At 39.4% G+C, this 27,770-nt stretch overlaps 1 protein-coding gene across 2 annotated transcripts in view; it reads left to right on the top strand.

Annotated features, from left to right (window-relative positions):
• Nucleotides 1-26,143, top strand: part of patz1 (POZ/BTB and AT hook containing zinc finger 1) — a 71,050-nt gene extending 44,907 nt beyond the window's left edge. Inside the window, exons 4-5 of one of the 2 annotated variants that reach the window (XM_063031804.1) lie at nucleotides 7,348-7,530; nucleotides 15,415-26,143. In XM_063031804.1, coding sequence (XP_062887874.1) covers nucleotides 7,348-7,530; nucleotides 15,415-15,899 — 668 coding nt within the window. In that variant the 3' untranslated portion in view covers nucleotides 15,900-26,143. The remainder of the gene's footprint in view (nucleotides 1-7,347; nucleotides 7,531-15,414) is intronic. The other variant, XM_063031805.1, reaches the window with a different exon arrangement.
• Nucleotides 26,144-27,770: the final 1,627 nt, after the last annotated feature.

Genomic DNA, 27,770 nt, shown 5'->3' with positions numbered 1-27,770 from the left:
TAACTTCTTTATATTCCCCAGATGCCATTGTAAGATTTGAGTATATGGCTGGTCTGTAGTTCACAGGTCTAGTTCAAGATTCCAACCACATTGTGATCACATCCCAGTACTGATAGTGTATAAAATTGTGTTCTGTCCCTTCAGTGCTTTAGTCCTTAATTTTAGTCTAGTTACTTTAAATACGATAGCACCTCATTCCAAAGCATGTACATATTCTTTCTTCTCTTTCATTCCAAACATTTAATCAACATTTAAGAAGCAATGTTTGCTAAAATTAGATGTGGTTTGTGTAATGGAGATTAAATTAAGGGGCTTTCTTCAAGACTGTGTTGAAATTGCTGCATGCATTTTATAACTAATCCAAACCTTTCTTTTGAAATATTGAGAATTTGGGGCTTATTTGATGACTGAAGCTTATTTTTGTTAAATCTCTAGTGTCCCAAAAGATCATTTAATCATAAAATAATTCTAGCTTTTATAGCAAAGTGTGTCATGTGAATAGAAAATAATTTCAGTCTGTCTAGTTTTCTCTGCTTTTAGTTGCTCCCACTTTGTACAGTGAATACACAATAGTTTCTTTGACACACACTTATGTATATTTTGGAACAGCACAGCAACAAGCCCTTTGGTCCACAATGTTGTGTCGAACCAATTAAATTAGTAATCAAATGGCCATCTAAACTAATCCCTAATGTGTAAAGAATGTCCATCTCCTTCCATTTCCCTCATATCCATGTGCCTACCCAAATGTCTCTTAGAAGTCCCTTATATCTGCCTCTACCACCACCTAAGGCAGTGCATTCCAGGCACCCACCACTCTGTATTTACAATAAAACTTGCCCCTCACATCTCCTTTGAAATTACGCCCTCTCACTACCTTAAGTACATGTCCTCTGGTATTAGACACTTCAACCCTGGGATAAAGATACTTTCTGTTTACTCCTGGGATCCTGAACCTTTTTTTATGCCATGGACCATGAGAACATAAGAAATAAGAGCAGGAGTAGGCCATCTGGCCCATCGAGCCTGCCCCGCCATTCAATAAGATCATGGCTGATCTGTCTGTAAACTCAGCTCCATCTACCTGCCTTTTCCTATAACCCTTAATTCCCCTACTATGTAAGAATCTATCCAGCTGTATCTTAAGTATGTTTAGTGAAGAAGCCTCAACTGCTTCCCTGGGCAGAGAATTCCACAGATTCACCACTCTCTGGGAAAAACAGTTTCTCCTTATCTCCGTCCTAAATCTTCTCCCCTGAATCTTGAGGCAATGTCCCCTAGTTCTAGTCTCACCTACCAATGGAAGCAACTTTCCTACTTCTATCTTATCTATCCCTTTCAAAATTTTGTATGTTTCTAAAAGATCCCCTCTCATTCTTCTGAATTCCAGAGAGTATAGTCCCAGGCGACCCAATCTCTCCTCATAGGTTAACCCCTTCATTCCTGGAATCAACCTGTTGAACCCCCTCTGCGCTACCTCCAAAGCCAGTATATCCTTCCTCAAGTATGGAGACCAGAACTGCACACATTACTCCAGGTGTGGCCTCACCAGTACCCTGTATAGTTGCAGCATGACCTCCATGCTCTTGAGTTCAATCCCTCTAGCAATGAAGGCCAACATTCCGTTTGCCTTCTTAATAATCTATTGAACCTGCAAGCCAACTTTTGGCGAACACGCACTCCCAAGTCCCTCTGTCGGACGATGCTGAGGATGTTCTACGAGTCTGTGGTGGGCAGTGCGATCATGTTTGCTGTTGTGTGCTGGGGCAGCAGGCTGAGGGTAGCAGACACCAACAGAATCAACAAACTCATTCGTAAGGCCAGTGATGTTGTGGGGATGGAACTGGACTCTCTGACGGTGGTGTCTGAAAAGAGGATGCTGTCCAAGTTGCATGCCATCTTGGACAATGTCTCCCATCCACTACATAATGTACTGGGTGGGCACAGGAGTACATTCAGCCAGAGACTCATTCCACCGAGATGCAACACAGAGCGTCATAGGAAGTCATTCCTGCCTGTGGCCATCAAACTTTACAACTCCTCTCTTGGAGAGTCAGGCACCCTGAACCAATAGGCTGGTCCTGGACTTATTTCCTGACATAATTTACACATTACTATTTAACTATTTATGGTTTTATTACTATTTAATTATTTATGGTGCAAGTGTAATGAAAACCAATTTCCCTCGGGATCAATGAAGTATGACTATGACGATGACAACAGCATGCTGCAATCTTTCATCGTTTAAATAATAATCTGCTCTTCTATTATTCCTTCCAAAGTGGATGATCTCGCATTTACCAACATTGTATTCCATCTGCCAGACCTTGGCCCATTCACTTAATCTATCTATCTGCAGACTATCCACATCCTCTGTACAATTTGCTTTTCCACTCAGTTTAGTGTCATCAGCAAATTTTGCTATGCTACAGTCCCCTCTTCCAAATCATCAATGTAAATGGTAAACAGCTGTGGGCCCAGCACCGACCCCTGCGGCACCCCACTCACCACTGACTGCCAACCGGAGAAACGCCCATTTATACCAACTCTCTGCCTACTGTTGGTTAACCAATCCACGATCTATGCCAATACACTTCCTCCGATTCCATGCATCTGTATCTTATTTAAAAGTCTCTTATGCGGCACCTTATCAAACGCCTTCTGGAAGTCCAAGTATACGACATCCACCTGTTTCCCTGTTACCACTGCACTCATTATGTCCTCAAAGAACTCCAGTAAGTTTGTCAAACAGGACCTGCCCTTTAAACTTGGAGTTCATGGACCACAGGTTAGGAACCCCTGGTCTACTCTATCTATGCCTCTCATAATCTTATAAACCTCTATCAGATCTCTCCTCAGCCTCCACAGCTCCAGAGAAAACAACGCAAGTTTGTCCAACTTCTTGTTTAGCATGTGTCCCCGAATCCAGACAGTAACCTGGAAAACTTCTGCACTCTCTCCAAAGCCTCGACATCCTTCCTATAATGGGATGTGGGATGACCAGAACTGTATGCAATACTCCAGATGTGGCCTAACTAGGACATCCATGTGGTCTTCAGACGTGCAGCGATTTTTTTTGGGAGAACACTGTTGTTCAGTGTTTTTCTTATAGTGGATGCATGAACAGAGACTTTAGCAAGTTCTAGAGATTTCTGCAGGTTCTGTGCTGTTACCCTTGGGTTCTTTTTTACCTCCTTCAGCCTTGCACGTTTTGCTCTTCATGTGATCTTTGCAGGACACCCACTCCTAGGCAGAGTGACAACAGTACTGAATTTTCTCTATTTGTAGACAGTTTCTCTTATTCATGAACACTCAGATCTTTAGAAATGTTTTTGTAGCCTTTTCTAGCTTCATGCATCTCTACAATTCTTCTTCTAAGGTCCTCTGCAAGTTTTGATTGAGGCACAGTGCCTAAACAGATCGATCTTGAGAAGAGCAGCTCTGTCAGTAACCTGACTTGGTGTGTCTTTTCTTTATATAGGGCAGGGCACCTCTGCAACCCATACCTCCAAACACCTGACTCCAAATAGCTTTGGTAGAAGGCATTACCCCAGAGGTTCACATTTTTTTTTGAACTCAGACTGTGGGAGTTTAAATGGTGTACTCAATATTAACGAGAAGTACAATTGCTTCAGTGTTACTAGTTTGGGCAGATTGTGTTTATTATTATGACTTAGATAAAGATCAGGCCACATTTTATGTAATAATTGCGGAAGACCAGGTAATTACAAAGAATTCACAAACTTGTTCTTGCAACTGTAGATTTCCGTTTTCCCCGCAGCCTGGTTCCATTCCTGTGGAAGGCTCATTGAAGATGAGGTACCATATTACAGCAAGAAAGTTTGAAAAAATATCTGTGCAATAACACAACCTTGCCTGATAATGAGTTTTACTGAGATTGGGCCTGTTGTGAACCTATTGGTTAAAATCATGATTTGACACCATCACATAAAAAATACAAGGTGGAGACTATATTCTGAGGGCAAACAAATTTGAAAAGGATGCTCCACAGTTCCTCTCAATTGATAGCTTTTGTGAGCTTGAAGAAAGGCATATACAGTGATTGTTTCTTCTTCCTACTTTTCTCTGGAATATGATGCCCATGGTGGGTTTTAGTTGGATGGAATCCACATTGTGATTCAGAGTGTGACTGAAAGAAGACTGTTTAGGAAGACAACTGTAGAGATTATCCCCATGCCATTTGGATTTATCCACTTTCTTGAAGGTGCCACAATTAGGAGACTTGTGTAGGAGTCAATTGTTTATCTGCTTCAGTTCAAAGAAATGATCCAGAACACTAAGTGGTTGCTGTGTGCCTTCCACACTGATGCCACCTTGTAGAGAAAGGAGCTCAGTTAGTGATTGTTTTTTCACAATCACTATATGGGCTTTATAATGTTATGGCATCTTGCAATCTTCATGTTTACACTGCTTGAATTTTTACTGCTGCATAGGTCAATCCTATAACTGGCGTTGCTAATATTTAGTGGGTCGTATCTTTTCCTGAATCTCACAACTCAAAATAATGAGGGGTTATGCTAATAATCAGGGGCATGCATTGTTTCAATTTTAAATGCGAGGAACTTTCACACTGCACAACACTTCCCCCAGCGTGAAAAGGATCATTGTGATGTTTTCCCTATCCACTGTCCTGTGAGCTCTGAGTGAAATTCTAGTTGAATTGGATTTTTGATTGTCAAATACAGTGATGTTTTTGCATTAAAAAAATACCATAAACGCTGCACTCAATGTTGATACCATGGAAACGTTACTCCAGTGTGTGGAGGGTATCTCAGGGTGCATTGTTTAGATAATCCTACAAGCGTTATCCAACTTCACAGATGCCAGTAATTTCAAATGTTCTTGATAAGTGGTGTGCATTGTAACATTGTGGAAGCTTAGACTAGAAGTGTATAGTTTAAATTTATCCCTGTGCTTATTGATATCATGATATAATAAACCTATGATAATCCAGCATGGTGGGGACTTTGGTGTTGGACCTGCAGGTTTTTCAAAATATTGGATGTTATTCCATATTGCAGCACACTTAGAATTCACTTTTTAGTTGTTACACTGTATTTTTATTAATTTATTTATGAGTTTCTACAATACAACAAAAAACCCCACCAGCAAAAAAGAGATTTATACAGTGCAAAACCAACGTGATTAATATAGAGTTCATAACAATAAAGAAAAAGCACCCAAAATAAAATCATATAAAGTTAGTATCCTCCCCACCCTCCAACTACGCAACTCCAGGCCAACCATTTCGATGTAAAGAAAAGTTAAACAGAGCTTTTGTCACCATAGAGCTGTAAATACTAAAAAAAAAGTATATTGCCTACTACCTAAACTGTAATATATTTCACATGAAAAAACCATAAAACTTAACCAGAAAAAAAAAGCTGAAAGTAAGGGTATAAAATACAAAAAAAACCGAAGATAAACCTTTAATCTAAAGAGGAATTGCCTTTTCATAGATAATCGCTTTGCAACTTTTGAACAACTGTCTGCAAAGTTTAACCTACCTAATACTTATTTTTTTTTAGATATCTTCAAATTAGACATTTTATTAACCCTTCATTACCAAACTTAATGTTCTGGACTTGTTTCTTTGTATAAATCCATCGGATAAAGGTTTAATATCTACTATTCACAATAAGTTGATCAGAGTCATCCCAGGATTTTTTTTTAACTTTAATCCTGCAATTGAGTCTTGCTTATAAACTTTGGTTTAAAATTAGGCTGACTGTTTAATGAAAAGCTTTTGGTGAATCTTGAGGTGGAATGGGCTAGAAGTATACTGTAAACTCTGTTTCATAAACAGAGTATGGATACTCAAATTTTTGCTCTTGACACTGAAGGGCAAGGAATCTTGTTCTCCAGTATAGGAGTGGAAATTAGCTGTCTTGAGTTGATTATTTGCAGTTTTCATACCTTCATAGTGTAAGAGGTAGAAGTTGAGAAGAACAGTGTTATAATCACTTGTCACCCCTGCCATTACACTAATCCTGATGAGAGCATTGACCTGATAGTGAAGATCAGTTAGCTAAGCACATGCCCAGTGTAGTTATATTGTTGATTACGCAGTCACATTTTCTTTGTCGTGCAAGTTAGTCTGCTTTCTGCAAGAGCTACTGCGATTGGTGATTATGATCATTCCAAACAATCCTGCTGACTACTTTCTGCTTTGCTGCTCTTGATGGCTTCTGACAGGTTCTTGGGTGGTATAGCATCTAGAAAATTGGGTATTATAAGATTTTCATTTTGAAGAGACTCTTCTAACTTTTTCTGTGTTCTACATTGGAACAGCACATTATAGCCTACTTTATTTCATTGCCTTAGTGTTACTCTTTTTGAGTTTGTGTTCGTAGAATTGCATGGCAGTCCCATTCAGAGATTTCCACAGATGGATCTCTCCACACCACATACCCACTCTTCCATCAAGAAGATGGAAAAGTTTGTTTTCAACTGCAGATCCAAGTTGGTTTTATGTTTGTGTACTCCATCTGACTCCAGGACAATACCCTTTAACTATTTAATAGCTGCTTTTTAACGTACTGTACTTCATTTCATGCTGTGACATCAGTCAAGCCAGACCTTTCCCACAGTCTCTGTCAGTTAAGCTGGCTTCTCGAGCTCCAGGGAGTGAAAGAAGAATGCCTTTGGTTGATATTCATTTGAAATCTTATTATTTCAGCATCAATTTCTGTCCATCCTGTTCCTCAATTGTAACTGATGGTCCAGCTAAAAGTATAACTGATCTGCTTCACAACAAGCCCTGATTTTTACATAGCATTCAACAGAGTTTACAAGCTTGATCTGTGGTGAGCAGATTGGAATAATGGTCAGCCCTGTAAACCTGAGTTTATGATTGAAAGTAATGAGTTTTTACAATTGTTTTAAAGAAAATGCTATATTATTTTAAAGTCTATTCTTCTTAACGTGAGCTGCCAAATTGACAATTTAGAGCTGCAGAAGTGCTTTTGGATATGGGTCTCATTGGTGGTAATGTTGCCTAGACCTGCCTGATAATATGGGAATCACAAAGCATTTCAGTGTAACGATGCAAGTATGTATATATTCCTATAAAGTACATGGATACCAATGTGTTATAAAGGCTACTGACAAAGTTGCCTCATCCCCATCCAGACTGACGGAGGCTGCCTGACATCAAGTATTGCATGTGTTTGGGAAAAATGACTGGGTGAAGTAGCCAAGAAGAAAATGTATTGAACATGAAATAGCCCCATTAGAAAGGAATATTTTAACATTGGATGTTCAGAAGGCTGGGTGCTGAGGTTTCATCTGATGGAGTGACAGAATCTCATCTGTCTTTTTCCTCAGGTTTTTCCACTGCTTCCTACTTAAGGGTCCATATTAAAACCCACCATGGTGTCCCTCTTCCCACCTCGCACACTTCTGATCCTTGTGACAGGCGGTGCAAGCCCCAGACTCAGATCATGATTCACAAGCAAACGCAGAGCGGGGAGATGGCTTTTCACTTTGACAGAACACGCTCGTTACAAGGCAAGCTAACTGCCATCATTCTTTGTATTGTGTGCGTGGGCAGAAATGTGCAGAAATAGTTCTATTACATAAATCCTGTTGTAAGTCCTAATTTTACCTGCTGTAGAATAACCGTGTTTTATCAGGAAGATGTTGTTATCAATGGTTATATTAATAACTGCAAGTGTCCTCTGTGTTGTAACAAAGCACAAATACATACCCATGAAGTCTTTCACCGAGTTGAATTAGCCAATCCCAACCAGTCAGAGCATTTGAGTATGGGTTAATCTGCATAAAGAGAGCAAGGGGTATTGAGAAGAGACTTGAAGTTGTTTACACCACAGTATTGTGTTTTCTTTTTCCGCAAGATAATATCCAGGGCGGGGAGTTATCATTCAATAAAATGACTAGCAGGATGGGGTGATAGAAAAGAGGAAAAGAATCAAATTTGCTGTCTAAGCTCTGATAAGACTTTAGTCACTGCTGATGGAATTTAATTGGAAGTCAAAAATATTGCAGGTGGTAGAGATGTAAAATAAAAACAAACTGCTGAAAAGAACATCTGAAAGAAGAGAAGCAGAGTTGGTGTTTCAGGTTAAAGATTTTTCACCAGATTAGTATCGTGAGAAAGCAAATTTTAAGTTGCAGAGCACGAGAGAGAATACATGACAAAGGAAGTATCCTTGAAAGTGCAAGTCAGAGTTGTTGCTTATGAGACTGCCCACTTGACTTATTAAAGGTAGTTAGAAAAAGAGGAAAAAATGAAGTGCATTGTAAAAGTTCTGAAATGCAGTCCAGAACGACAGTGGTGACTGAAGCCAAAAGGAGAATGGTGGAAATGCCTAGCAGATCAGACAGCATCTGTAGAAAGAGAACGTTTCTTTAGTACAACATGAGTCATCCATTTAAAAAACTAATCAAAGAATAATTTAAATATTAAAGAAACCAAGAGTTTGTCAGGAAACGGTTCCCTCACTGTTTCAGGTAGAAGTAGTTGTTGTATTTCGTTGGCACGTCTTCTTAACTTTTGGATTTGGGTCCTCTACTTATAATCATGCATTTGCTTCTCAACTCTGCCATTCTGAAATGCTAACCTATTATGGAGATGGGTTGATGGGTGGCATGCACTCGTTTACCGAGTTCCTGCAGGACAATCTGTGCAATGAGTTCAGGCAGAAGAGAAATACGCATTCATTGTTTAGAGGGGACTAAATGCTGTAAGCTTCTAGTCTGGCGCCTGGAGAGAAACTTCAGCAGAAGTCTAGCTGGCCTTGATATCAAGGGAAGATGATGGATTGTAGAGTGGGAGGCTAAAAGAAAAAGTGAACAGACTAAAATGAGTCTTAGATGAAGAATTGACTTTGTGTGATGCACATTTGTGTGAAATTCATCAGGGTGGTAGTCTATTCTGGATTTAAAACACTGAATTTAACCAGGTTAATCATCATTAAAGTAATAGGGAACCAGGTTTGCTGAAAATGTACTCCACCCTAAAATATAAAAATCAAACCGATAGGCTGTTTTACACAGAGAATTTTTCATTTTTGAAAGAAATCAATAAAATTCAAAACTAGGTTTAAAAAATGCTAATTTGTAAAAACTTACATTTTAGAAACTTCATGAAAATGAGTTATCATTCAGATATAGAACTGAGTTTTGATATTATTTCATTAACAAGATGGGAAATATTTATCTCGCAACTTCTGATGTACCTTCTGATAGTCCAAACAGACTACCCATTTTGCAACACAAAAACTATCTTGATCATATGAAAATACTGTTTCCTGATAAATTTCGATGGAATTATTTTAGAATATTGCCTTCTTGGTAATAGAAATTAATTGATTATTTTAAGTTAAGATTAAAATGATGACTACTACTACTACTACTACTACTCCTGTTTGAGTACAGTTGGGGGGGACAGCTTACCTGGGGGAAGCAACAGTGGCTGTGCCTCCGGCACAGAGTCCGGCCCTGTAGCTCAGAAGGGTAGGGAAAGGAAGAGGAGGGCAGTAGTAATAGGGGACTCGAGAGTTAGGGGGTCAGATAGGCGATTCTGTGGACGCAGTCTGGAGACCCGGATGGTATTTTGCCTCCCTGGTGCCAGGGTCCGGGATGTTTCTGATCGCGTCCAAGATATCCTGAAGTGGGAGGGAGAGGAGCCAGAGGTCGTGGGACATATAGGTACCAATGACATAGGTAGAAAAGGGGAGGGGCAGCTTGGAGTTAATGAGGTGCTCGAGGAATATAAAGAATGTAAAAAGAATCTTAAGAAAGAAATTAGAAAAGCTAAAAGAAGATATGAGGCTGCTTTGGCAAGTAAGATGAAAATAAATCCAAAGGGTTTCTACAGTTATGTTAATAGCAAAAGGATAGTGAGGGATAAAATTGGTCCCTTAGAGAATCAGAGTGGACAGCTATGTGCGGAGCCAAAAGCAATGGGGGAGATTTTGAACAATTTCTTTTCTTCGGTATTCACTAAGGAGAAGGATATTGAATTGTGTAAGGTAAAGGAAACAAGAAGGGTAGTTATGGAAAGTATGACAATTAAAGAAGAGGAAGTACTGGCGCTTTTAAAGGATATAAAAGTAATACGTCTCCGGGTCTGGACAAGAGATTCCCTAGGACCTTGAGGGAAGTTAGTGTGGAAGTTAGCAGGGGCTCTTGACAGAAATATTTCAAATATCATTAGAAACGGGGATGGTGCCGGAGGATTGGCGTATTGCTCATGTTGTTCCATTGTTTAAAAAGGGTTCTAAGAGTAAACCTAGCAATTATCGGCCTGTGAGTTTGACGTCAGTGGTGGATAAATTGATGGAAAGTATTCTTAGAGATGGTATATATAATTATCTGGAAAGACAGGGTCTGATTAGGAATAGTCAACATGGATTTGTGCGTGGAAGGTCATAGAACCATAGAAACTACAGCATAGAAACAGGCCCTTTGGCCCTTCTTCGCTGTGCCAAACCATTTTCTGCCTAGTCCCACTGACCTGCACACGGACCATATCCCTCCATACACCTCCCATCCATGTATCTGTCCAATTTATTCTTAAATGTTAAAAAAGAACCCGCATTTACCACCTCGTCTGGCAGCTCATTCCGTACTCCCACCACTCTCTGTGTGAAGAAGCGCCCCCTAATGTTCCCTTTAAACTTTTCCCCCCTCACCCTTAACCCATGTCCTCTGGTTTTTTTTCTCCCCTTGCCTCAGTGGAAAAAGCCTGCTTGCATTCACTCTATCTATACCCATCATAATTTTATATACCTCTATCAAATCTCCCCTCATTCTTCTACGCTCCAGGGAATAAAGTCCTAACCTATTCAACCTTTCTCTGTAACTGAGTTTCTCAAGTCCCGGCAACATCCTTGTAAACCTTCTCTGCACTCTTTCAACCTTATTTATATCCTTCCTGTAATTTGGTGACCAAAACTGAACACAATACTCCAGATTCGGCCTCACCAATGCCTTATACAACCTCATCATAACATTCCAGCTCTTATACTCAATACTTCGATTAATAAAGGCCAATGTACCAAAAGCTCTCTTTACGACCCTATCTACCTGTGACGCCACTTTTAGGGAATTTTGTATCTGTATTCCCAGATCCCTCTGTTCCACTGCACTCCTCAGTGCCTTACTATTAACCCTGTATGTTCTACGTTGGTTTGTCCTTCCAACGTGCAATACCTCACACTTGTCTGTATTAAACTCCATCTGCCATTTCTCAGCCCATTTTTCCAGCTGGTCCAAGTCCCTCTGCAGGCTCTGAAAACCTTCCTCACTGTCTACTACACCTCCAATCTTTGTATCATCGGCAAATTTGCTGATCCAATTTACCACATTATCATCCAGATCATTGATATAGATGACTAATAAAATGGACCCAGCACTGATCCCTGTGGCACACCACTAGTCACAGGCCTCCACTCAGAGAAGCAATTCTCTACCACCACTCTCTGGCTTCTTCCATTGAGCCAATGTCTAATCCAATTTACCACCTCTCCATGTATACCTAGCGACTGAATTTTCCTAACTAACCTCCCATGCAGGACCTTGTCAAAGGCCTTACTGAAGTCCATGTAGACAATATCCACTGCCTTCCATTCATCCACTTTCCTGGTAACCTCCTCGAAAAACTCCCAACAGATTGGTCAAACATGACCTACCACGCACAAAGCCATGTTGACTCTCCCTAATAAGCCCCTGTCTATCCAAATGCTTGTAGATTCTGTCTCTTAGTACTCCCTCCAATAACTTCCCTACTACTGACGTTAAACTCACCGGCCTATAATTTCCCGGATTACTTTTCGATCCTTTTTTAAACAACGGAACAACATGAGCCACTCTCCAATCCTCCGGCACTTCACCCGTAGACAGCGACATTTTAAATATTTTTGCCAGGGCCCCCGCAATTTCAACACTAGTCTCCTTCGAGGTCCTAGGGAACACTCGGTCAGGTCCTGGGGATTTATCCACTTTAATTTTCCTCAAGACAGCAAGCACCTCCTCCTTTTCAATCTGTACAGTTTCCATGGTCTCACTACTTGATTCCCTCAATTCTATAGATTTCATGCCAGCTTCTTTAGTAAATACAGACGCAAAAAACCTATTTAAGATCTCCCCCATTTCCTTTGGTTCCGCACAAAGCTGACCACTCTGATCTTCAAGAGGACCAATTTTATCCCTTACAATCCTTTTGCTCTTAATATACTTGTAAAAGCTCTTTGGATTATCCTTCACTTTGACTGCCAAGGCAACCTCATGTCTTCTTTTAGCCCTCCTGATTTCTTTCTTAAGTATTTTCTTGCATTTCTTATACTCCTCAAGCACCTGATTTACCCCCTGTTTCCTATACATGTCGTACAACTCCTTCTTCTTCTTTATCAGAGTTGCAATATCCCTTGAGAACCAAGGTTCCTTATTCCTATTCAATTTGCCTTTAATCCTGACAGGAACATACAAACTCTGCACTCTCAAAATTTCCCCTTTGAAGGCTTCCCACCTACCAATCACATCTTTGCCAGAGAACAACCTGTCCCAATCCACGCTGTTTAGATCCTTTCTCATTTCTTCAAATTTGGCCTTCTTCCAGTTCAGAACCTCAACCAGATCTATCCTTGTCCATGATCAAATTGAAACTAATGGTGTTATGATCATTGGAACCAAAGTGCTCCCCTACACAGACTTCTGTCACTTGCCCTAATTCGTTACCTAACAGGAGATCCAATATTGCATCCCCTCTAGTTGGTCCCTCTATATATTGATTTAGAAAACTTTCCTGAACACATTTTACAAACTCTAAACCATCTAGACCCCTAACAGTATGGGAGTCCATATGTTTGACAAATCTTATTGAATTATTTGATGAGGTTACTAGGAAAGTTGACAAGGGTAAAGCGGTGGATGTTGTCTATATGGACTTCAGTAAGGTCTTTGACAAGGTTCCACACGGAAGGTTAGTTAGGAAGGTTCAATCATTAGGCATTAATATCGAAGTAGTAAAATGGATTCAGCAGTGGCTGGATGGGAGACGCCAGAGAATAGTGGTGGATAACTGTGTGACAGATTGGAGGACGGTGTGTAGCGGTGTGCCTCAGGGATCTGTACTGGGTGCAGTGTTGTTTGTCATATATATTAATGATCTGGATGATGGGGTGGTAAATCGGATGAGTAAGTATGCAGATGATACTAAGATAGGTGGCGTTGTGGATAATGAAGTAGGTTTTCAAAGCTCGCAGAGAGATTTAGGCCAGTTAGAAGAATGGGCTGAAAGATGGCAGATGGAGTTTAATGCTGAAAAATGTGAGGTGCTACATTTTGGTAGGACTAATCAAAATAGGACATACATGGTAAATGGTAGGGCATTGAAGAATGCTGTAGAACAGAGGGACCTAGGAATAATGGTGCATAGTTCCCTGAAGGTGTAATCTCACGTGGATAGGGTGGTGAAGAAAGCTTTTGGTCTGCTGGCCTTTATCAATCAGAGCATTGAGTATAGAAGTTGGGATGTAATGTTGAATTTGTATGAGGCATTGGTAAGGCCAAATTTGGAGTATTGTGTACAGTTCTGGTCACCAAATTATAGGAAAGATGTCAATAAAATTGAGAGAGTATAGAGGAGATTTACTAAAATGTTGCCTGGGTTTCATCTCCTAAGTTACAGAGAAAGGTTGAACAAGTTAGGTCTTTATTCTTTGGAGCGTAGAAGGTTGAGGGGGGACTTGATTGAGGTGCTTAAAATTATGAGGGGGATTGATAGAGTTGACGTGGTTGGGCTTTTTCCATTGAGAATGGGGGAGATTCAAACAAGAGGACACGAGTTGAGAGTTAAAGGGCAAAAGTTTAGGGGTAACATGAGGGGGAACTTTACTCAGAGAGTGGTAGCTGTGTGGAACGAGCTTCCAGCAGAAGTGGTTGAGGCTGGTTCAATGTTGTCGTTTAAAGTCAAATTGGATAGATATATGGACAGGAAAGGAATGGAGGGTTATGGGCTGAGTGCAGGTTGGTGAGACCAGGTGAGGGTAAGAGTTCGGCACGGACTGGAAGGGCCGAGATGGCCTGTTTCTGTGCTGTAATTGTTATATGGTTACTGTTAGCCATCTCATACCAAAACCTGCTAAAATAATTGGCACCAGTCCTTTAGTAACACTGTTTAATGAGTGAATTCTGTAACAAGCACTGAAGAATCTTTTGGAGAAAATTTCAAAAAGATGTTCACTCACAGCTTACTTTATTTGTGTTTTTTCTCTCTGTTTAGTTAGCTAGAGAGTTAGGAGGAGAGACTTGATGGCTGGGACTGTTTTCCCCAGAGTTACGTTACAGAACTTATAAAATCATGAAGGATATAGATAAAGTGCAGAGTTACATTCTTTTATTCCAGGTTGGGGAGTCTGAAACTAGAGCGTGTAGGTTTAAAGGGAACTTGAAGTTCAGGTTTTCCACCCTGAGGGTGGTGGGTGTATGGAATGAGCTACCAGAGGAAGTGAATGAGGCAGGTACATTTACAATGTTTAAAGGACGGTTTGAACAGGTTAATGAATTGAGAAGGTTTAGATCTGGACCAAATGCAGGCAAGTGGGACTAGTTTACAAGGCACCCAATTTGACAGAGATGAGATAGGCCAAAGGGCCTGTTCCCTTTTTTTCCTAACTTATAGTAATTTTTGTCCTGCACTGTACAGCTGCCACAACACAACACATCTTGCCACGTATATCACTGATAATAAACCTAATGCACATTTTATAAAAGTTGCTTCAAAGTTCATTTGTTTCATTGTTTGTAAGGAATATGGGAAATGTGTTTTCAATATTCGGAACTCTTATGATATTGAACTGTTGTCTTGTCTGGCCTTGTAGATTCCCCAGTTGCTCTGCTAATGACACAGAGTAGATATGAGCGAACCTCCGCTCAGCTTTAACTTCTGTTTTGCTCTCTTCTGGCTTCTGCCTTTTATCTCGTTTTCAGAGTCTGGCTGACTGAATTGGAATTTTAAGTTACCACATTGTGTGCACTGTATTTCTTGACATTCTGTCATCATTTTAGCTGTTTATTACTTTCAGAGAGTGCTGAGATCAATAGACTAGGCCTTTAGGTTTGGGTTCTAATTCTCTGACACAAACAAATGCTGGTAAATTATTATTCCAGGAAATTATCATTGTTTTCAGCAAATCCTGCTTTTTGTAATTTCTTGATTGAAATATTATTAGTCAATGAGTTAATTGTGTAAATTAATAGAACAGCTTTCATTGGAAACAGGTTCTTGAAATGAAAGATGTCTTTCAGTCTGTAGTCTCATCAAAATATTGATGAAGTATGGTGGCTCTGGGTAATGAAATTAAGCATTTGCTTTGTTTCTGAATTTCCTACCATGAAGTACTGTAATATTTTGTTGTGTTTTTGCAGATGGTGAGATAGATGGGCTGAAGTGCCAGCATCAGGACCTGCAGGACAACTCTGACTCCTTTGCAGATCTCTCAGATATCAGTGACCTTAAGTCTCCTCTGAAACATGACCAGGATGAGTCTTTTCAGTGTGACCTCAACAATGGGAAAGTTAAAGTTGAGACCAATGCTGAATTGTATGCAGAACCGAAGAAGTACACCTGCCCAGACTGTGGCTCTGTCTTTAAATCAAAGTCCTACCTGAATAAGCATATGCTGAAGGCCCATGTCAAACCCAGTGAGGGAGCACTGAATGACTTGCCTACTAGCCTAAGCTCACCCTTTTCAACCCATCAGAACATGTCTCTTTTGGAGTCATTTGGATTTCAAATTGTGCAGAATGCGTTCGGCTCAACTTTGGCTGATCCTGATCCTGATCCTGATCCTGATCCTGGTCCAGACCAAGAACACAAGCAGAGTGCCGAGGACCCTGCTGACCAAAAGTGAGATCTTATTCAAGAGCAACTCCTCAAATTATAAAACATGGTCAGGGTTGAGAAGCAGCGATCAGAATGATCACATTTTTTAAGACATCCAAAACAAACACTGCCGGTTGGGATGGGATTGAAAAGCTAACAGTACCTTTTGGATGGTGTGGTCTGTACCAACATGACTATCAGATTTTGTGTACTCCAGGACATTGCCTTTGGCAAATGATGATTCCTTGCGCAGTAGGTATCAATTGCCCTAAATCTTGGATGCAGCAGGTGCATTTGTTACCACATTCAATATGTGAATTGGGGGTTGGCTCCTGCAGCTGATTTTTCCATTTGACAGTTTCTGATCAGATTGTTATAGTGATACACCTCTATGCCAGCTAGCTAGTGTCTTTCCGATGAAATTTGTTAAAAATGAGCAATTTGTATTTTTAACATACTAAAAATATACCATGATGTCTTTTTAATTTAGAAAGGACATTATGGAATGAATTAGATAACAGGTGTTAAAATCATTTTAGTAATAAACAGATTTTTAAAAAAATAAGTAATTGTAACTTCAGATCCCAGAAGGAGAATCTCTTGCAGAAGCCATTGATTCTTATTGGGTACCCTCTTACAAAGACCTAGGTGCACAACAATCAGAATTATCTGAGTGCTGTAGTTGATAGAGAGTAAAAGTCAGAGTCAGCCATGGATTGACATGTAAAGTAAGAGACAGCCAATTATACATCTGTACTTAGTATCAGGCAGCATTTGTGAAAAGGGTGAAAAACACAGTAAATGTCAGTTCTTCATCCTGAGATTTTAACATTTTTTCCTGTCCATAGATGCTGCCTTACCTATTAAGTCTTTCCAGCATTTTCTGTTTTTATTTCGGATTTTCAACATCTGCAGTATTTAACTTTTGATCAGTCTATTGCAACCCCTTTATACTTTGAAAAGAACTTCTCAAAATACAAACATCTTTGGCACAGTTTTAACTGATAGCCGTGTGTGTTTGTGCTGGTTATTATTTGGTATATATGACTAAGTTGTGGAAAAATGTATCTAGATGACTTCAAAAGTAGTAGTATTCATAAACACATTTACAAGTACATTGAGATAATGATAAGCCAAGATTCCACAGACTTGCATTTAACTGCAAAGTAAACTGACAAGTTTCTAAATGAAAGTTTTCTGCGGTCATTAACTACTGGCGGGTGGAGGGAGCCTCAAGTCCTTTGTCAGCATGCTACAATGTTTTGAGGTTTAAACATTTAGAAATTCAATACCTTTTAAAAGTATTTTGTCACTGAAGCCTTTTAACACACAAAAGCTCTTCAATCTAATTCGGTGTTTAATGAAACCAGTTTAAGTCACCCAAAGCCTCATTCTTGTATCATTTTCCTGTGCATTGTAACCGCCGTTTTGATCTTTTGATATTGGACACTAATCTCTTCAGAGTAGTGAATGACTGCATTCCAAAGGGATGAAAGAGTTTTGTTGAATACATTATATTAATTAAAGTAATTAGTGGAAAAAAAGAGAATCTGGGTTGGGAGCTGGAGCATTTTGTCCAGTTTATGGGAAGCCTGAAGATTGGTCATAAAACTCTTGAAATATGTAGAAATAAGATGTGTGGGACAGGAAAAGGGCTGTTAGACACAAGTCAAAGTCCTTAGAGACAGTTGCATCAGACTTTCAATTTGTCGATCACAGGGTAAATGTAGCTCTCGGAAGTTATTGATAATTTATTGATTAGCAATGGGGTGAAATTGAGCTCAATGATTTGTTAAAGAAGTTATGTGATGCTTTGGTAAAATTACCGTTGGTAAAAAAAGAGGAAGAATGAACTGAATTAAATTGATGCTTCTATTCTAAATTTTGTACATCATGTTTTCAGCTTGAGTTGTGCATCTAAACAATAAACCCTTGTTTGAGTGCAGCAGAACTAAAGGGTGCAGTGTAAAGAAATGATTGTTACTTAGTAGTGTGATTAAAATTAGATGTTTATTTGGCTAACGTGAAACCATCTATTCTCTTTACAGTAGAATGATCATAAATGCATTAACATTTACAGACTTGGCCTCACATTAAAATTAAGATGCAAACTGAAACTCCTTGGGTATGGTGTGATTGCATCCAGACGATGGTCATCTTAAGTCATGGAGTTGCTTGTCAATTAGATTTGAATTGGTTGCTCCAGAATCTGGACATGAAGGGGAAGAGGGTAAAGTGTGGATATCTAACCTTGTTTGAGTGCTTTATTTGTTTGGATGATTATGTTGTTGTGAATCTAACAGTTGCAGTAAAAGCTGCAGGACTTGAAGAGAGGATTTAAGGTGGCGAATCAGCCTGGGAGAACTGGAGGGTGGGGTAGGGGCACACAGGTGGTTAGTGAGAAGAAATCAAGTGAGAGAAAAAATAACTTTAAAAATAGTATTTCAAAGAAACACTATGTTCACAAGGTCTATAACTGCAAGTATCCCCAAGCTGTCTTTCAGCACCAGAACCATGTCCAAAGCTGATCAGACAGAGGGGTCGCGGAGGTGGCTCAGATGCCAATTGAGCCTTGTTACAAGAGACCGGTTGTATCTTTAAAGAAATCCAGGTCCAAGTGTAGTTTCCCCATCTTAGCTAGTATAGCTGAATCATTAACCCTTTCATTCAAGTTTCTGTGATTTATTTGGATGGGATGAAAATTCTTTTGCCATCTCTACTTTTGTGTTTAAGTTAATGTTATAGATACATTAGTAATATGTGGTTATTTATCCTGTTTTGTCTTGTTTTCTAATATATATGTATATGTTTCTTAAAGCTTTGTGCTGGGGAATTTTCTACTTGGATGGTTCTGAGTTTGGAACACTTCATCAGGTCGAGTCTGGCATATACACAGCAATGTTTTTCAAATAAAGCATTTTCCCATCTATCAGCTGTTCTTGCAGCTTCTCTGAAGTAGACGCAGAGGCACCTTGAAGGACTAGTTGATGGTGTTATCAAATATTCTTTCAATTAACAGTGTCACACCCTGCAGAGAATGAACATATTCTATGTCATCTACATTAAAGCTACATATTAAAGAGTAGGGTACACATAGCTAATTCGTTCCCTTTCTTTGCCTTGTTTAAGTGTCTAAAACTTAAGAGTTATCCTTCACTTATCACTGGATTGAAAGTAACTTAATTATCCCAGAAATAGTTTCCAATAACTGTTCTGTTTAGATTAAGATTTATCTGGTCTGTTTACATTTCAAAGACTAATTTGTTGTTTATATACATTATTCATTTTTATGATGTCACATTTTAAATGCCACCTGTTCAATTTCCAGGTTTGAGCCTTTTGTCATTAACTAGTAGAAGCATTTCAGCCTAATGGTCATATAGGTGAGAAAAATGATCTTACAGTCCTGATTCCTGATTCAGTGACCTTTGGAAACTACCTTGGGCTATTGAGTGTGTTGATTAATTATTTTTATTACAAACACTGGTAAATACATTGCTAACACTTATCACAGAGAGGTGCAGCACAGAAACAGGCCCCTTGATTCCCAAAGTCAGTCAGCAGATAACACTATTTCTACACTAATCCTGTGTTTCTTCTATTCTCCAACATTCTCATCAACTACCACTCAATCTACACACTCAGAGCAGTCTGTAGAACCTACTTACCCACAAGCCTTTAGGATGTGGGAGGAAACTGGAGCACCTGGAAGAAAGTCACAGTCATGGTGAGAATTGAACCTGGTTCTTCAGCGCTATGAGACAGCAGCTTTACCAGCTGATCATTATGCAGTGATTTTGCTCATGTGGCCACAGATCAGGTTTATTAGGTCTCATCCCATTTAAGGTTAATGCCACTACTCAGTGTCTAGGCTCACAAAACAAAACCCAGAGTCTACTGTAACCCCCAAATCAGTGCCTTCATGGATAGCGGAAAGAACAGCACTGAGTGGAAACAGTATGATCTGTATTAAAGCAGTTAACAAGTACAGGTTTTTCTATATTGATTGAATCTTTTATATAATTGAAGAGAATGGAAAATAACTTCTAATGAAAGGTCACTGGCCCGGCAAATAGATTCTCTAACTTTTACCACAGGTGCTGCCCGACTATTTTTAGTATTTTCTAGGGTTTTTATTTCAGATTTCTATTATCTAGTTTATGTTTAGCTTTTTTTTTATTATTACTTTCTTGGATTCCTTTTGTCAAAGGAGGTGCTTGATTAACAAAAATTAATGATCATAGATGAAAAGTACGTTTTCTCAAATAGTGATGTACATTGATAGGAATAACACAAAATATACATTTAATCAAAAAAGCCTTTTTTAACCTTTGACAAAGCAATAGTCTGGTTGTATAGCCATGGATGTTACCAAAGAAATGGTGATTCCCAAGTTGTGATTTAGTCTTGCTGGATTTTATTTAAGCTTTGCTCAAACAATGATATGACAGCTTGCAAAGTGATGTTTTCTCAACTCCTATTAAGCATTTGGTAGACTAACTTGCAGGTGCCATATCATTTATAAAGCACTGAATAACAGAAATAAGCTACTTAAAAAATCTATAATGACCAAATAAGTAAAGAGGTAGCAGACATATTGTTATGAAGTCAAAGATCTAACTTCAGGAGAGTTTCCTTTGGCCATAGAGTAATGAGGTATTGGATACTAAAGATCTTTCCCAGGATCCAATTCTGTTTGTTGCATATTTAAGGTTTCATAAAATTTTGTAGTTTCCTTTTAATCATATTTGTATAAAAATGCATTCAGTATTTTTATTCCCTTTTTTTCCCCAAGTATCCAGAATTTGCTTTATGAAATGTAATAAAAAAAATTTGCTGTACCAACAGTACTTTGATCTGATCTCAAGAGTTTATCAAGTGAGTTTGATCCTGATCTTTGCCAAGCCAGTTGGTCTCAGGTGGGTGACAATACGATGGCAACAAATGAGCTTGACTCTCCTTGGCTGGAAGCCTAGTGGGTGACAGCACCTATTTCTGCTAGAAAACATGAGTGCACTTTTGAAGAAAGAGGGCAAAGTTGACAATTCAAAAGAAGAGAAATCAGACCTGGGGCACATTTAAAGCATAGAAACCCTGCAGTTTCTGAACACTGCTTCACTAGTCTGACAGTTTCTTTGTCACCATGACTTAAATAATTCTAAAAGCAGGATGACATTATTTACTTTTTGTCAAGATTTAAATAATTGGGACATCTAAAATTTTGATTGTTAATTCAGGTTTACAAGAGAGGACCTGTAGCAGTGAAACAAATTATTTGGTGCAGTGTGTCTGTGATGCTGTATGTGCTCCATGACACCTTGTGTCACCCAGATTCATCATTGTAAGCTATTCCTATCTACTCACAGATGTAACTTCCTCTGAAGTACTTCTGTGCATGTAACTTGGTAGCACGTTAATCACTCTGGATAAAGGAGGTTCTCCTGATTTTTTTTTAAAGATTTATTAATGAATAGCTTACCTATAGAGTTCAAGATTTGACATCCCCCTGACATGTAGAAATAGCTTCTGTACATAAGATATATACTGTGCCAGGCTTAAAAGTCTGCAAGGCTAAACCTGAGCATTTTTCATTAAATGGTCAAGGCCAGTGTCTTCAGCCTTTTCCTGATGGTCTCTCAGTTTTGGCACCATCAGTGTACTTTTTTTAATGCACCTTCAGTACCTCAATATATTTTTGTTATGTGGGTATGGGTGCTGTAAGTATTGCAGTAGGAGTTTAGTTTAACCTCTTTGCTTGGGGCTTATCAGTGCACACTTTTTATTGTTCATCTCTGAAATTGTATCTTAAATTGTGTGGAGTTTGGCGTCCAACACTAATGGAAAAACAAGACTCTTAAAAATCGGTATTCTGCCACTACTAGAGGAACAAGATATATCAACCGTTATTTGTTAGTGGGAGACTAACTTCTGTGTCAATAAATTGCAGATTTAACATAGAAAATGCTGGAGGAACTCAGCAGGTCAGGACACATGTATGAAAAGGAATAAAGAGTCGCTGTTTCAGGCTGAGAGCCTTCGTCCTGATTAAGGATTTCAGTCCAAAAGGTTGGCTGTTCATTCTTTTCCGTTGATACTTCCTGCCCTGCTAAGTTCCTCCAGCATTTTCTGTGTATTACTCTGGATTTAGGGCATCTGCAGAATGTCTTGTGTTTTGAGTTGCAGGTTTAAGTGACTTTGTAAAAAAAATGAAATCCTACAATATTGGTTATTTGATGCTTTCCTTATAAACGCTGTGGGTAAATACACACATTAAATGAGGGTCTGATACAGAGCCCATGAGGCTTTCATTGGTTAGGATGTCATTTGATGCTACATGGATCTGTATAAAACAGGTAGGCTCTGTGGTTGGCCTCAGCCTGATTGGTACTAAGTTTCAGTTATCACAAAAGAAGCAATAGAATGCTGTAGTTAGTTTCCTTTCTTCAATCCAGGAAGGAAGGTTCCACGTCATTGCTACCCACTCATTGACACTTAAGAGCTGCAGGTGTGTGAACATGCCAAGAATAGGGTGAGACTTGGCAGTGTTGCCTATTCCCTCTGTCGTTGATTATCTCTCCGTTGAGTGGAATGTGGGCAATAACTAAACTTGAGCTGAAGTCCAAGAGATCCCATCAGATATTGAGGGAAGTTGTGGTTATCGTGTAGATTTGGGATGGGGGGGAGTGGGAGGTTAAGGTGGTCAAGAATAACAGCATGAGGGTAGGGGTGATGTTACAGAACAGAAAATGCCCTTACCCACTCACCGGCTTCCAACGTCAAGATAGGATCTGTGCAACCAGTTACATTTTGTTAAGTACTCTGCTGGTTATTGAGGGTTCCTACAGGTGAAATCTATGCTGAACCCTTTGGAGATTTGTTTCTTAGCAGTTGTCAATGGAAACAGTATCTCTTGCCCTCCGTGTCCTCAGAGTTTTCATGTTTGTGCTCAGCAATAATATTGAACGTATTGCTGATGGTAAGCATGTTGTTGGAAAGGGACTGTACAATCAATACGGTATGGACTTTGCCTAGCACACAAACAAGATATTCAGTCCTCCAAACCAAGTGATAGGTTTGCAGACTCAGCACAAGTACTTCCATTTTTCTTTTGATACTCAGCCCCATCCCCTTTACTTCCTGTTTCTCAGCAGCCTGCCTTATCTTCTGATGTGGCAGGTCCTTTGATACCATGCAGTTTGCCAGAGGATATGAATAGTCGTTTAAGGCTCAGAATCAGGCAGTTGGTTTCCACCATGCCTGGCTCCTTTAAATGTGTGTTCACAATAGAAATAATTTGCCTCACTTAGAGCAACTACTAAGCAGTCACTGAAGCTACAGAATTTCACATAGCTAATTAAAACAATATTTGAAGGCTAGTGCAAAAAACAAGAGGGAGATGGTAGTTCTGGCACCAGCATGTACAGTTCCCTAAACTGGGAGTGTTTTGTTTCAAGTGTTTTTGCCAGAAAGGAAATGTACAATAGTGTGAGTTCAATAATTCTTAACATATAAAGTAATTGATAGGTGGATGGGAAGTCACAGGCATTTAAGTACTAAACGTCTGAATCATTTTATATACCATACCTGAAACTTACATTCAGTTAATATCTTAAACTGCTTGTTTCCTGTGCTCCACTTGTGATGTGTTCAGGTTTAGTAGAACATAATAAATTTCTAGGGTGTGAGCTTCAAGGCGCCATACAAACATATGTGTTATATCGATCATGTTACTATTAAGAAATTTATTGGCTTTTTCTTTTCTACTTTATTCAGTACGATGTACACACCCTGATGATTGCAAAGCTGCTTGAGAGACAAGCATTTGTTTCCGTCTATATTGGCCTCTAAACTGTAGAAAACTGAAGTAGATGATGTAATGTAATCTGTTCAATATTTTTATACTGTGGACGCTGGGAAAAAGGAGGATAATGAATTCAGATGGTAGTGCTCATGACCTCCTGAAGAATTACCTTTAGTTTGTGTTTCCATGTAATTAAAAGCAAATTTTTAATATGTTTAATAATTGTCTGTGTCTTAATTATTTAAATGTCTTAAAATGCTGTAGTTGTGAAATATTCAGTATATCCCACGGATGAGACCATCATTCACAACACAGATTGAGAAGTTCTGGTGCTCAGATCATCCAGCTACTCCATTGATCCCATTAACGTGGGTTATTTTTCAGACAGGTTATAAAAACAGTATATTTTTTGGGGTTTTTTTTGTTGTCAAGTTACTGCTTAAATGTTGAGTTTTAGTTCCATTGGCATCTGCTGCATGTTCACTTATGAACAGTGCAGTGTTCCCTTGCAGTATTCAGTAGAGTGTAAAGTAGGCATGTCGGGATTCTTCAATTTAGCTGAAGGCACCACTCAGTTAAGTTGTTGAATTTTCCCTTTCAGACTTGGGCTGTGTGTGGGGAGTGAATTTCAAACTGGAACACAGGGCTAGTTTACAGAGTTCAAGCAGATCACGCTGCTACTGCGAGCAGCCAGGTTAAAGAGTGCATTGATGTCTTTGTAAGCTTTTATGTTGTCCACTCGGAGGGTGGTGCTTGCTGATTCCTATAGACCTATCAGGAATGGAGGTTCTGTGGTAGTTGAGATGGAGGTGTTGTCTTGTGTCAGATGCCTTGCATTCTAGACCCTGGTCAGGAGCATGGGCTGGCACAGAGCAGACCATTCTGCAGTTATGCCAGGCAGGTGTAACTCAAGTAAAACGTGCAGTCACGTCATTTAAATTTTAACAACTTCGTGCAGCTAAGCTACGCAGCACTGTTCCAGCACCATATTGAAGGCCTGGTTAATTTGTGGTATGATGTACAGTACTTTCTGTAGTAACGGATCAGAAATTACAACCACAGCTTCCATTGGTTTAAAAACTGAATGCATCATAACTGAAAGGCTGTTTTCCAGAACATTAAACCAAGCACTTAAGCGACAATTAAATCTCTCCAGTTTCTACCACAGACGCAGTTCCCCCTGCCCCAATTAAAAACTCCATCTGCTGTATTAATATAGAAAACGCCTACAGTCAGAGTTCTTCATGTCAGTCAGCCCCTCCAGAGGGGTGATTCATCACTGTGTATTAGTGGTTATACTTGGTTTCTGAAAGGATAAGAGAACTGTCGGAACTAGCTTACTTTTGTAGCAATTCAATTAATCATTTCAGTCAGTTTATTAGGATTGTTGAGGGACTCAGGAGTGGAGGTGAGGGAGTTTGGTTTGATAATGTGGTTACTGCTGGTCGCTGGTCAATAGGCCACGCTGCACCAGTCAATGCTTGGATGCTGTGAACAGATGTAGCTGTTTCTCATTAAGGACAATGGCATTCTGATATCCCTTCACTTTAGTGCAGTGATACCACTTCCTAAAGTTTAACCAGGAGGGAGTGCCAGTGCATGTTTAATTGTGGTGTGATTATTACGTTTACTATCCCTCCCCTTCATCACCCATCCATTGTGATAAATCAGTAACTCCATAATCTGTTTGTCTCTGTGGGTTGCTTCTCAAAATGCAAGGTGGATACTTCCAAGCAGGGTATTCCAATTCCTCCTCCCAGGGAGAACCGAACCAGCACAGCCACTCGCTAGCAGCAAAGATACAAGTACCTGAAGGAGCTCAGAGAGTGGTAGTAAGCACTCCACGTGTCATTGGGCTGGATTTTCAGAGTAGAATTCTTGGGTCAACTAAAATCTGGACATGCAAATGATACTAATGAGCAAGTGGGTGATATTTGACGGCTTCTCAAGAAGTTCAGAGAGAAAGTTATATAATTTTGTTTTCTCTCTCACCTTTTCTGGATTTGTCTGATAACAGTCTGCTGAAATACTGCTAGCTGTAAGAGTGTTTTAGCCATAAATGTGTAAGGAATCAAAACAACCTGATCACACTGTAGTTTTGCACCTTTCTCTGTTGTTAAACTCCGATATTGAATATGTGGTGACAACACATAAGTGATGCAGCTCAGTTACCATGTGCCTTCAATGGGATACTTATAATGTTCACTGGAGTACCATTTGTAAATGAGAACCTGTTCAGATTTGTTTTTGTATCATTTTCCCCAGGCATTCTGAACTGGATTTTAAAACTAGCAGTGTTATCTTGACCATCTGTAACAAAACTACAAGTGTTTTTGTTTGCATTTTGTAAGGTGACTGAGAACATGCCAATCCCACAGGCATGTGTTGCTTTTTTTTTGTACTAGCTTGCAAGTTAAATTCCCTGAATTGTGTATTTACAGGATGGGTGTAATATGACTTATTAATAAATGTCTAGAGCAAGTACAGTGTGCTTATTTCTTCTCCCAGTGGATTAAGTGTGGTGTTGCTCAGTACTCATCGATCTTCTATTTCCCTGTCCCCCTAATTTTTCCCTTGTCCCTGAACTGCACCTCTCTCATCACCCACTTTCTCTTGCTCAGGTGCCTGGTGTGTTGTTGGAGGGGTGAAAGACTATATTCAATGTATTTGGAGTTAGGCCACCCCATGGTAACTCCTGCACCATTCTTTTCCACTGACCATTCAGCTCATATCCGTTGTTTGTCTCAATGACTATTATCCTCACTTTCCAAATCAAAATCAGGTTTAATATCACTGGCATTTATTGTTTTATGGCAGCAGTATGGTGCAATATATTTTAAAAAACTATAAATTACATAAAATTATAATTTTGCTTTCCCTCTGTTACTCTTGCCTTCCTAAGAATAATCTTGCTGCAGCTTTCCTCGTTTCCTCTAAGACAGTTGAATTTGCTGTTGAAGTACTGAATCAGTATCTTTTAAGGCCAAAGGATAATATGGATAAATTTGATAACCAGTCACAAAGCTTCTGTAGTCAGTTCTACTGTTGTCATGGCAGAGTTGTTGCTGGCAGAGTATTCTATTTTGTTACAAAGGGATGGGGAGATTTTGGGTTAGGGCAGGAGTAGGGGTAGAAAAGGTTGTAGAAAAGCTGGAAGAGCTTCTGGAAGTAGGAAATGAGAAATTCAAGTTCAAGTTTATTGTACACTGCCAAATCCAGACCAAGGTGCACAACACAGTCTATGCAGCTCAAACACAAAATAAAGTAATATTACCATAAATAACTTAAATAATAAGCCTTTATGACATAAGAGAAGAAAGGGGGAGCACCAGTAGGATATATACCCTGTACCAACTTCTGCACTGTTCAGGAAAGTCATGGTTGCATATCCCTCCATGTCCCTGCCCTTATCCCATGTCCCTGCCCTTATCCCATATCCCTGATTCCCTTCATTTAGCATCCATCTTGACCCGATTATGATATCTTCTCCCCATACCATTTGATATGCTGACTGATCAAGAAACTATTAACCTCTGCTTTAAATACTTGCCTCCACAGCCATCTATGGCAATGAATTCCATAGATTCACTACTTACTGGCTTAAAAAGTTCTTCCTCATCTCTGTTCTAAATGGGCATCCCTCTAGTCTAGACTCCCTCATTATAGGAAACATCTTCCAGGTCTATCAATATCCGATAGGTTTCAGTGAGATCCTCCATCATTCTTCTAAACTCCAGTGAGTACAGGCCCAGAGCCATTAAACATGACTCATACATTAACTCTTTCATTCAAAAATCATTCTCATACTCCTCTGGACCCTCTCTAATGCCAACACATCTTTTCTTAGATAAGGGGCCCAAAACTGCTCACAATGATCCAAGTGCCTTATAAAGCCTCAACAATGCATTCTTGCTCTTATGTTCCAGTCCTCTCAAAATGTATGTTGACATTGCATTTGCCTTCCTTACTACCGACTCAACCTGCAAGTTAACCTTAAGGGAATCCTACACGGGGACACCCAAGTCTCCTTGCACCTTTGATTTTTGAATTTTCTCAGTTTATAAAACAATATGCACCTTTATTCTTTATAACAAGGTG

Source organism: Mobula hypostoma, chromosome 23 (assembly GCF_963921235.1).
Source record: "Mobula hypostoma chromosome 23, sMobHyp1.1, whole genome shotgun sequence".
NCBI lineage: Eukaryota > Metazoa > Chordata > Chondrichthyes > Myliobatiformes > Myliobatidae > Mobula > Mobula hypostoma.
This window is presented reverse-complemented; position numbering and strand designations above follow the sequence as displayed.